The sequence below is a fragment of the Hemicordylus capensis genome, chromosome 3 (assembly GCF_027244095.1).
Source record: "Hemicordylus capensis ecotype Gifberg chromosome 3, rHemCap1.1.pri, whole genome shotgun sequence".
Lineage (NCBI taxonomy): Eukaryota > Metazoa > Chordata > Lepidosauria > Squamata > Cordylidae > Hemicordylus > Hemicordylus capensis.
This window is the reverse complement of record NC_069659.1, coordinates 5,013,593-5,025,606: the sequence shown is the minus strand read 5'-3', so window position 1 is coordinate 5,025,606 and position 12,014 is coordinate 5,013,593. Positions and strand designations below refer to the sequence as shown.

Below are 12,014 nucleotides of genomic sequence, written 5' to 3'. Positions count from 1 at the left end.
CAGGGTCTGCCCTGGTTGCATCTGAATGGGAGACTAGAAGTGTGAGCACTGGAAGAGATTCCCCTCAGGGGATAATGGGGCCGCTCTGGGAAGAGCAGAAGGTTCCAAGTTCCCTCCCTGGCAGCATCTCCAAGATAGGGCTGAGAGAAACTCCTGCCTGCAGCCTTGGAGAAGCCGCTGCCAGTCTGTGTAGACAATACTGAGCTAGATGGACCAATGATCTGACTCAGTATATGGCAGCTTCCTATGTACAGATGTGGTTTCTAGCCTGATCCAGCATAAGAATATAAGAACATAAGAATAGCGCTGCTGGATGAGCCCCGAGGCCCATCAAGTCCAGCATCCTGTTTCACACAGTGACCCACCAGGTGCTGCTGGGAAGTCCACAGGCAAGAGCTGAGGACATGCTATAACTTCTCTGCAACTGGTATTTAGAGGCCTATTGCCTCTGAAGCTGGACGTGGCCTATAGCCCTCAAATTAGTAGCTGTTGGTAGACCTCTCCTCCGTGAATTTATCCAAACCCCTCTGTGCATTTATCCAGTGAATTTATCCAAACTGAAGCTGTGAACTCAGGGTCTTGGGTTGATCATTTGCCATAGAAGCAATCAGCTGTAGAGCACAGGGAGCACTGCAGGGGCCTGGTGTTAATTCCCTCTCCCTCAGCAGCTGATCAGCTCCATTTGGAATGATTGGAACAGGCTGTGACTGCGTTAAGCAGGATTAGTGCATATTTCATTAAGCTAAACCAGAGTGATCATGATACTAGGTCCTACCCAAAGCACTGAAAAAATGCAATGGCAGTACATCTGTACCACGTCTAAGGCATGGACCACAGGGCAAACTAGACATGATGTGGGAGTTTCATGAATGCAAATTCTTATGTCTTTGGATTGGGGCTATATTCCCTCCAAACTGTAGCTAGATCAGAATTGCCCCCTGAAGCTGCCATTAGCCACAGAGGAGAAATCTTTTGGAAACCTCCATTGTTAATACCGTATCTGCCTACAGTAAATCGTAGATTACTCTGAATTAACAGCTCTGCTGAATAAGAACAGCCCTGCTGGATCAGGCCCATCCAGTCCTGCGTCCTGCTTTACACAGTGGCCCACCAGATGCCTCTGGGGAGCCCACAGGCAAGAGGTCTGTGCATGCCCTCTCTCCTGCTGTGGCTCCCCTGCAGCTGGACTTCATCTTGCCTCTGAGGCTAGAGGTGGCCTGTAGCCACCAGAGAGAGCAGTAGCCATTGGATGGACCTGTCCTCCATGAATCTGTCTAAGCCCCTTTTAAAGCCATCTAAGCTAGTTGCCATCACCACATTCTTGTAGCAGAGAATTCCATAGATTAATTATGTGCTGTGTAAAAAGGTACTTCCTTTTGTTGGCCCTAATGTTCCCAGTTTCATGGGATGACCCCTGGTTCTAGTGTTATGAGAGAGGGAGAAAAATTTCTCTCTGTCCACTCCATGCATAATTTTATACACCGCTACCATCATGTCTCCCCATAGTAACCTCTTTTCCTAACAAAAAAGCCCTGAAACACCGAGCATGGTGTGTGGGTGTGTAAAGGATACAGGAAGAGGAGATGGCAAGGAAAAGGAGGGTGCAGGGAGCTGCTGGGTGCAGGCTTTCTAAATTATTTTAAACAAGAACCACTTTTTAACTTGGAAAGCATATTTTGTTGTCTTATCTGAATGTATAGTTTTTATTCAGATCGCTTTTAGACCATATGCTAGCTACCTTCTGTGAAGCAGGATGATAGATTTGTGATTTCAGATAGTTGATACATTTATATTCAGAATTAAAATTAACATAAAGGCAGAATGTGTGTGTGTGTGTGTGTGTGTGTTTAGGGGGGCTCTTTGTATATCAACACACTTTTTGAGATCCTACAAGGTTTTGTATAATCACAGAGCTGGATAGTTACATATTTTTGCTAGGAGATCAGCAATTTCACATCTGAAATTTCACATTTTCCCTAGCATTTTGTTAATTTTTAGTTTTTCAAGACAGTTTAGAACATCCTCTCTTGTCACCTCAAATTAGCCCAGTTCTTCAGCCTCCAAGCCTGAGAAGCTCAGTTCCGGAGCAGGTATATGAAGACAGATGAAAAGAGCTAATTCAGCTTCTCTGCAATCTCCTTATTCTTCTTAATAATCCCTTCCATGCCCTCATCATCCAAGGGCTGTCTTTGTACATAGTTTGGAAACTTCAATTAGTCCAAAATGCAGCCGCCAGATTGGTCTCTGGGGTATCCTGGAGAGACCACATTATGCCTGTTCTTAAACAGTTGGATTGGCTGCCGATATGTTTGGGGCAAACAAGTACAAAGTGCTGGTTATTAACTTTAAAGCTTGGAATGGCTTAGGCCCAGGTTACCTGAGAGAGCGCCTTCCTCTACAAGGTTCCCGATTGCTCATTAAGATCATCAGGAGGAGTCCGTCTTCAGGTCATTTTGTGGCAACCTGGTTTCGGGACTTCTCAGTTGTAGACCCTAGGTTGTGGAATGTGCTCCCTGTGGACATAAGAGGATTATCATCTGTGGAGGCTTTCAGGAGAGCCTTAAGGCCCTGTCTTTTTACCTGACTTTTAATTATATCTAATTTTAATGTGAATGAGTTTTAATCTAGTTTGAATGTCTTTTTTTAAAAAAATTATGATTGTTGTATTATGTTCTTATGTTCTTTATGTTCTTTAATGTAAACCACCCTGAACCACTTTAGTAAGGGCAGTATAGAAATTGAATAAATAAAATATAATAATAAATAATAATAATGATAATAATAAATGCTGCATTTGCAGAAATAACAACCAAGAATTTGCAAGAAACCAACTAATGTACAGTGCAGCAACAATAACAACACAAGAGCTCGGATATAAGATCAGTGGACCTGTAAAAAAAGAAAGTAGTACATCACCTAAATGGAAGATTAGATTAGAAAATAAAATCGCCAGACTTAGATCAGATGCTAGTAAATTGAAAGATATGAAAGACAAGAAGCTGACGAATGAAAACACCAAGCAGTATCTGATCCAAAAATACCACCTAGATTCAAGGAAAATTAAAGAAGTCCTGGAAATAATAAAGCAGCAAATAACAGCAGTGTCAAAGAAGATTAGCAGATACGAAGCCAGAATTACACAACACAGGCAGAATCTCCAATTCCAGTCAAATCAGAGACGTTTCTACCAAAGCATAGAAGGAGAAACTGCAAGAAACCTAGAAACACCAAATAAAGAAGAAACAGTGCAATTCTGGGGGAAATTAGGGGACAATCCAATAGATTATAATAAAAAAGCAGGCTGGGTGAAAGAGGTCGAAAAATGTAACCAACAAATGCAAGATCTAATAATAGCACCAGAATTAATAAGCAAAAGAGCAAAGAAAATTAAAAATTGGACTGCTCCAGGCGACGATGAACTGCATGCCTTTAAACAACTATCAAAACAGCTCAATCACATTTTGCAAGGAGGTGATATTGAACAATGTCTAACAACTGGGAAAACTCATCTCATCATGAAAGACCCAGCAAAAGGTGCACTTCCAAGTAATTATAGACCGATAACCTGTCTGCCAACCATGTTCAAATTATTAAATGGAATAATAGCAGATGAAGTGATGCAACACTTATTAACTAACCAACAGCTTCCAGTTGAACAGAAAGGAAATTGCCCGAACACCAGAGGCACCAAAGACCAGCTGCTGATTGACAAAATGATTTTAGAAAATTGCAAGAGAAGAAAAACCAATCTAAATGTTGCATGGATTGACTACAAGAAAGCCTTCGATTCATTGCCTCACACATGGATACTAAAATGTTTAGAAACAACTGGTGTCAGCAAAAACATTCAGATATTTATTAAAAAAGCAATGAGCATGTGGAGTGCACGGTTAACAATCAATGGTGAGACACTTGGACAGATTAGCATTAGAAGAGGCATTTTCCAAGGGGACTCACTATCCCCTCTGTTGTTTGTAATCGCCATGACCCCGCTTTCACAAATACTAAACAAAACAGGCCTCGGATACCAAACATCTAAAACATCAAGTAAAATCAGCCATCTGCTGTACATGGACAATCTGAAATTGTATGGAAAGTCCCAGTCAGAAATGGAATCACTGCTAAACACTGTCCATATATTCAGTAGCGATATAGCAATGGAGTTTGGACTAGACAAGTGTGCTGCATTAATAATGAACAGAGAGAAAATAAGAACAACAGAAGGAATAGAACTGCCTAATGGAAGCAAGATCAAGAACCTGGAAGAGGAAGAACATTACAAATACTTGGGCATTCTCCAGGCTGATAACATTGCAGACACTGAAGTTAAAAGAAAAATTGGAAGTGAATACATCAGGAGAGTTAGAAAAATCCTCGAGTCCAAACTCAATGGCGGGAACACCATACAAGCCATAAACACCTGGGCTATACCTGTTATCAGATACACTGCAGGAGTAATAGACTGGACCCAGGCAGAGCTAGAGACGCTAGATCGTAAGACCAGGAAAATCATGACCATCAATCATGCTCTGCACCCCCGCAGTGATGTAGATAGGCTTTACCTCCCTCGCAGCTCAGGTGGAAGAGGAATGCTGCAAGTCCATCAAACAGTAGAGGAAGAGAAAAGAGGCCTTGAAGAATATATCAAGGACAGTGAAGAAGATGCACTTCAAATGGTCAATAATGCGAAACTATTCAACACCAATGAAACAAAACAGGCCTACAAGAAAGAACAAGTCAAGAACCGAGCAGAAAAATTGAGAAATAAGCCCTTGCATGGTCAATATTTGCACAATATAAGTGGAAAATCAGACTTCAGCAAGACCTGGCAATGGCTTAAGAATGGCAACTTGAAGAAAGAAACAGAGGGTTTAATACTGGCTGTGCAAGAACAGGCACTAAGAACAAATGCAATAAGAGCAAAAGTCGAAAAATCAACCACAAACAGCAAGTGCCGCCTTTGTAAAGAAGCAGATGAAACAGTGGACCACCTAATCAGCTGTTGTAAAAAGATCGCACAGACTGACTACAAACAAAGGCATGACAAGGTAGCAGGGATGATACACTGGAACATCTGCAAAAAAATACAAGCTACCTGTAGCCAAGAATTGGTGGGACCATAAAATTGAAAAAGTTGAAGAAATGTAGATGTAAAAATATTATGGGACTTCCAACTACAAACAGACAAACATCTGCCACACAATACACCAAATATAACTGTAGTTGAGAAGAAAGAAAAACAAGTTAAAATAATCGACATAGCAATACCAGGGGATAGCAGAATAGAAGAAAAAGAAATAGAAAAAATCACCAAATACAAAGATCTACAAATTGAAATTGAAAGGCTGTGGCAGAAAAAGACCCAAATAATCCCAGTGGTAATTGGCGCCCTGGGTGCAGTCCCAAAAGACCTTGAAGAGCACCTCAACACCATAGGGGCCACAGAAATCACCATCAGCCAATTACAAAAAGCAGCTTTACTGGGAACAGCCTATATTCTGCAACGATATCTATAACCATTGACAATAAAATTCAGCCATCCCAGGTCCTTGGGAAGGACTCGATGTCTGGATAAAACAAACCAGTCAATAACACCTGTCTGACTGTGTAAATAAATAAACAACAACAACAACCCCCTGCTAACTTGGCAAAGAGGCACCTTTTAATGTGGTGATTCTCTTTATTGCGCAGGGGGAGAGTAACTGGCCCTATCTATCCCCAGCACAGTACCTCCAGTGACTGTTGCTGGTGTATATCTTAGGTTTCTTTTAGATTGTGAGCCCTTTGGGGACAGGCAGCCATCTTATTTATTTATTTATTATTTCTCTATGTAAACCGCCCTGAGCCATTTTTGGAATGGCGGTCTAGAAATTGAATTATTATTATTATTATTATTATTATTATTATTATTATTATTGGCTGCTTAGCAGGGAAATACTTGACTAATATGCAGAAGGTTGCTGGTTCGAATCCCCACTGCTACTATATTGGGCAGCAGTGATATAGGAAGATGCTGAAAGGCATCATCTCATATTGCGCAGGAGGAGGCAATGGTCAACCCCTCCTGTATTCTACCAAAGACAACCACAGGGCTCTGTGGGCACCAGGAGTCAAAATTGACTTGACAGCACAATTTACTTTACCATCCTGATGGCTATAGGCTGCTTCCAGCGTCAGAGGCACGATGCCTCTGAGTACCAGTTACAGGAGAGCAACAGCAGGAGAGAGGGCATGCCCTCACCCTTGCCTGTGGGCTTCTCAGAGGCATCTGGTGGGCCAGTGTGGGAAATAAGATGCTGGACTGGATAGGCCTTGGGCCTGATCCAGCAGGGTTGTTCTGATGTTCCTATAATTATGGATCTCTTACATCATGTCTCCTTTGGTGCTCACTACAACCACATCCCTGCATCTTGACTGTACCTCTTTTCCTCTATACAAAAAAGTTACAAGCACATCAAAACTAATATATCAGGCTGGACTAGAACCTTTCTCTTTGACAAACCCGTTTTCCACATGCAGGGAATTATCCATGTGTGGAGGAGCATATCTGTCAAGTGAGTCCCTGCCTGCAGTTTGCAGAGGTTCAGCCCAGATTTCCACTTCAGTGGGAGTTAAGCCTGCACCTTCTTATGCTTGTTCAGTGTACTGGTTGCTGCCTGCTCACTTTCAGAGCCAATGTAGTGAGCCAGCATGGTGTAGTGGTTAGAGCGTTGGGCTAAGTTTGGGGAGATCCAAATTCAAATCCCTGTTCAGGCATGAAACCCACTGGGTGACTCTGGGCCAGTCTCTAATCTCTCAGCCTAACCTACCCCACACGGTTGTTGTGAGGATAAAGATAACCATGCACACCACTCTGGGTTCCTTGGAGGAAGAGTGGGATATAAATGTAAAAATAAATGAATGTTGTCATGATCATGCACTGAGCCTGAAAGCCCAACTGTGTTCTGATTTGCAGATCGAACATGAAGAAGATTTGCTGGCAGTGGCTCTCTTCCCGTCCCTGACTGAGTTGACATTCTACGGCAACCCTTTCACCATCTCCCGGAGCGGTAGATTCCCCCTGCTAGAGATGTTAGGGATCTGACTGGGTCACCACAAGGTGGAAGGCTCAGCAGTAGAATGCTTTGGGCTTTGTTTCCCATGAGATGGGGAAGTCCCAGACATGTTTTGTGGGCTCAGGTTCCTTTGGAAGAGAAAACACGGGAGGCTTACAGTGGGAAATTTATACAAATCAGTTTGTTATTGGGGAAAAGATGGTAGGAAAACAGCAACAGCACTAGACAGGGCCTGTACTACGGGATTACTTTGGGACCTCACCACTTTATGATGCAGGTGATGAGGGCTGCACATGTATGTGAGCGAGTGAGTGAGTGAGCAAGCGTGTGTGTGCCTCTGTTCACACAGAAACATATGTCAGGAAGAAAAGTAGTCTAGAACCGCCTCTCCAACAGCAAGCACTGCAGGGAGAGAACAGTGCTCAAATCGGAGATTGATTCAATTCAAACTCGAATCGGGCCCTTTATTTTAGGGGTGATTCAATTTGAGTTTGCATTAGAAACATCCCAATTTGAACTCAAAGCGATTTGTCTCTAATCGATTTGCACATCTTGAATCCTTACTTCTCACCATTGCTGGTACAAAAATAATATATTACCTGATTAGAAACTGATTGTTTAAAAACAAAATTTCCTTCCCCTCCTTCCTACAGGTGACCCACCTTTACTCACCAGTTTCCTTCAGAACAAACTGGAAATCAAATTGGTTAGGAAGAAAATTTCCAAACTGGAGAAACCACGTATCTTTATTCCTGTCAAAGCTAACCGAATGGTATTACTTACTTGTATGACTACCCTGCTTTTTGGCCAAGGCTGGATTTCAAAGCTGCTTACAGTGAAAATCCACAGAAAGGCGCAATACAATGAGGCCATGTTGGTGGTGGGTGTGGGATGTAGTCTCTTGTGACACCCCCCTCCAGTAGTGGGTGGTCCAGTCCAGGTTCTAGGCTCTTCCCTCTGAAAGGAGGGAGCAGAAGGAGCTGCCAGTGGACTCAGAGACTGGGTGATGATGGCCAAGATGCCAGTCAGGACTGTAGGAAAGGTGGTGGCGGTGGCAGCAGCCCATCCTGCCACTGCCTTTGCCTCCCAGCATGGGGCCCTGGCGGCCCAGGGACATTTGTCCCCCCTGCTTCATGGTGGCTAGGTCACTGATGCCAGCCCCTACAGACAGTCCCTCCACTGGTTGATCTGCAGAGTCACCTTTAGAGAGGCCGGCAAACTTCCCTGATAACTGGCGTGGGGCATGGGATCATAGAAGCCCTCCTCAAAGAGGCAAGATTTCCAATCCTCAGATTCTTCTTGGAGAAGAATTGATGGCTTCCCTCTCCCCTCCCTGCCAACCTCCCTCCCCATCATCCAGCACCTACCCTGCTAATCCTCCCTCCCTCCCTCTCCCCTGGCCTTCCCTTACTTGTTTGTAGGTGAAAGAAGCAGCAGTAGGGTGTCTCTTCCCGCCCCCCCCTCCGTTTCCATAGCCCTTGGGAAGATTACAGGCCTCCAAGGCCACTTTCTCCCTGGTGCCCTGCTCAGGGGCGTGGGAGGGAAGAGGGAAAGTGTACTTCTGCTTCTGTTGCCAATGAACGGGTAAGTAAAGAGCGGGGTTTGGGGTTGGGTGTCCGGCATGGAGAATGTTCTGAGGATGGGGAGGCTGGCAGGCAGAGCTGGCAGGATCTTCAAAGTGGGTTGAGGAATGATCTGAGCTCCTTTCCAGTTTGCAGCGGGGGAGGGAGGAGAAACTCAGTTTCCGGTGCTCTGAACGTTAGGAGCCTCTCAAGTCCAGGCGGCATTGCACAGTCATTCTTTTACGTCTGTTCCAGGTGAAATCACAGCTGCCCAAGGTCCGAAAGCATCCTCCGTTGTTAGAAGCACCTCATGGGATCACCTTGTGGCAGCTGTGGACTGGCAGAGAACTAGACCCGGATAAAAGGCTGAGTCTGGATGAGCCTGAGCCGCTTCCACCAATTGGGTTGCTTTCAGAGAAGAGACCATCTGGGCCTCTGCTTCCAGTGGGATCGCCTCTTCCAGAGGAAGATTCGTACGAGTCCATGTCTGTTTCTCTGGCGAGCTCTTTTTCTGAAGAGGACGTGCTTGGAATTGCTGCTGAAACCCAGCCCTCACGTGACGAGTTCCTGTTTGGACACATGCCTTCTGTCCAGTCCTCGGCGGAACAGGTTCTGTTTGTGACGGAGTCTCTTCCACCACGTGAATCGTTTTTAGCAGAGCAGAGCAGGTCAGAACCTGCAGCACTGACTGGGTCATTTTCTGTTGAACAAGATCTGTCCAAGCCTCTTCCACAAGTTGGGTTGCCTTCCCAAGAGGAGTGTCCGTCTGAACCTGGCCCTTTGATTGAAACCGCTTCAGCAGGAGAGGATCCCTCTGAAAGGCCTCAGCCGGTTACATTGCCTTCAGCAGAATGGAATCAATCAGAACCTGTTCCATCACCCCACTCACCTTTGCCAGAGCAGGATCCGGAGGAACTTGTCCCAAAAACTGCACCCCCTGCCGCAGAGCAGGATATATCAGACATTCTTCCCCTTGTGAGTTCTCCATCAGAGCAAGATCAGGAGCAACCAGCTCCACCACCCAGCCCGCCTTTGCAAGAACAGGCGCTTTCAGAGCCGGATGCATCATCTGGATCTCCTCCTTCAGGGAATCAGGATTTAGCTGAGCCTCTTCTGCCAGTCAGATCAACTTCAGAAGAACAGAATCTACTTGAGCCAACTTGCCCACCAACTGGCTCACCTACCGTGGGGGAAGAGCAGCTGGAACCCATTCCACCTCCTGATCAGTTGGAAGCAGCTCCATCATTGCATTTGAGCTCACCCTCTCAAGGATATGTTTCACCACGTGTTTCCTCTGGAACGAATTTGCTCACCATTCGTCCTCCAGAAGAAGAGCAAGATCAGTTGGAATCAGCTGCCCTGCCACACAGCTCACCTCCTCAAGCACAGGATCTAGCCGAACCCATCCCACCAACTAGATCACCCGCAGAGGAACAAGATCTGCCTGAGACTGTCCCACCAATCGGGTCACCTTCAGCAGAACAAGCTCAGTTGGAACCTGTTCCATCACCCAGCTCACCCTTACAAGAACAGATGGAACCAGGGGCTGTCCCATCCACTCGACCTCTTGCTGAGGAGCAGGACTTGACCCAGTCTCTTCCACCTGCAGCCAAGCTGACTTCCCCTCCAGCCAAGCCACCTCCAGAGAAGCAAGCTCTCTTGCAGCCGATCTCATCTCCTACGGTGACGTCCAAGGAACCAACCATAAAGCCGCCTTCAGGGCAGCGGACATTCCCCAGCCATTCTTTACCAGCCAGATTATATTCTATGGATGGACCTCTTATGGTGGACAAAAGCCCCATAGCAAGAAAGGTTTCCTCAGAGCTCCTTCTACCATCCCGATCAACTTCCGGAGACCTTTATAAATTAATTGCCCAAAGCTCCCAGACTTCAGGATTATTGAGTAAACATCCTAGTGAGGCTGGGGTGTTCAGCAGCAGTGGGGAGTCCGTGGAGGAGAGGGCATCTGAATCCATTTTTATAACACAGGTATGGCAGCTTGTGAGAGGCTGTAGTGTTAAGCTGGAGCTGTTTGCAAGTGGAGCTGCGTGGCCCTTCTAGAGTTTGTCTTCAAAGGCCTAGTCAGCAACTACAAACATAGGAAGCTGCCTTCTACTGTCAGATCATTGGTTCATCTAGCTCAGTATAGTCTACACAGATTGGTAGAAGCTTCTCCAAGGTTGCAGGCAGGAGTCTCTCCCAGCCGTATCTTGGAGATGCTGTCAGGGATTGAACCTGGGGTCTTCTGCATGCAAAGCAGATGTTCTGCCACTGAGCTATGGCCCCATCCCTTAGGAAGCTTCTATCTACTGAGTCAGACTCTTGGTCCATCTAGCTCAGTATTGTCTACACAAACTGGCAGCAGCTTCTCCAAGGTTACAGGCAGGAGTCTCTCTTAGTCCTACCTGGAGATGCTGGGTGGGCGGGGGGGGAGGTTTATTGGAGCTTTTTGCTTGCAAGCATGCAAATGCTGTTCTCAAAGCGGCCCCATCCCCTGAGGGGAATATTTTACAATGCTCACACATGTAGTCTCCCATTCTAATGCAAACCAGGGTGGGCCCTGCTTAGTAAAGGGGACATTTCATGCTTGCTACCACAAGACCAGCTCTCCTCCCTAGTTTGACAGAAAAGCTGCTGAGGAGGGTATAGAGAGTGGTGGGCCAGGTTTCCGCCACCTTGCTCCGTCCCCCAAAGTGGACTGCCACCAAATACTATTGCCACGACCACCACCGAAGTCCATCAACTTTTCTTGCCTCTGGGTTGGCAGTTAGAGGACTGATATTTCTCAATGGGCAATATTTGGCTTTGAAGCCTCCAGAAACTGAATGGTACATTTTTTCATTATTTACATTTAGTATCTCTCCCTTCTTCCAAAGCATACAGGGCGGCACACATTGACCCTGTGAGGTAGGCTATGATTGAGAGATTACAGGGCATTCCACACAACCATATGGAGGTGGACTGAATGGTTAAGAGAGCGCCTATCCAAGTAGCAACAGACCTCGGTTTGGGTCAGCCAACTCAGGAAGCACCCGATGAAGCCAGGCAAGGTGTCCATAGCTGAAATTGGAAGCATAGAAATTCATCCAAAGCCCTTGCAGGCCTTCCCAGCATGCTTTGCATTGCCAGTAGACTGGAACGCCTCATTGCATCAGCGGCTTCCTTCTGATTGGCCACAAAGGAGCAGGAGGTGGGCCTAGCCCTGCTGAAGCTTCTGCAGTTACAGACCATAGAGTGTGCTTTGCAGAGCAGCACATCCATGTTGGCAGCCTCTGTAGCCACAGTTCTCTATAGTTTCCAGGATAGCTGCTGCTAGAAAAGGCAAGTGGATCCATACAGCCAGAAAAACCAGGTAGGAGAGCTCTCCTCTCCTTCTTTGGTTCAGAGCTGGGTTCAA

At 45.9% G+C, this 12,014-nt stretch overlaps 1 protein-coding gene across 1 annotated transcript in view; it reads left to right on the top strand.

Moving 5' to 3' along the window:
* The window catches only part of XRRA1 (X-ray radiation resistance associated 1), a 54,334-nt gene that overhangs the window by 36,089 nt on the left and 6,231 nt on the right, over positions 1-12,014 (top strand). The window contains exons 12-14 of the mRNA XM_053307439.1: positions 6,956-7,049; positions 7,709-7,827; positions 8,873-10,606. Coding sequence (XP_053163414.1) covers positions 6,956-7,049; positions 7,709-7,827; positions 8,873-10,606 — 1,947 coding nt within the window. The remainder of the gene's footprint in view (positions 1-6,955; positions 7,050-7,708; positions 7,828-8,872; positions 10,607-12,014) is intronic.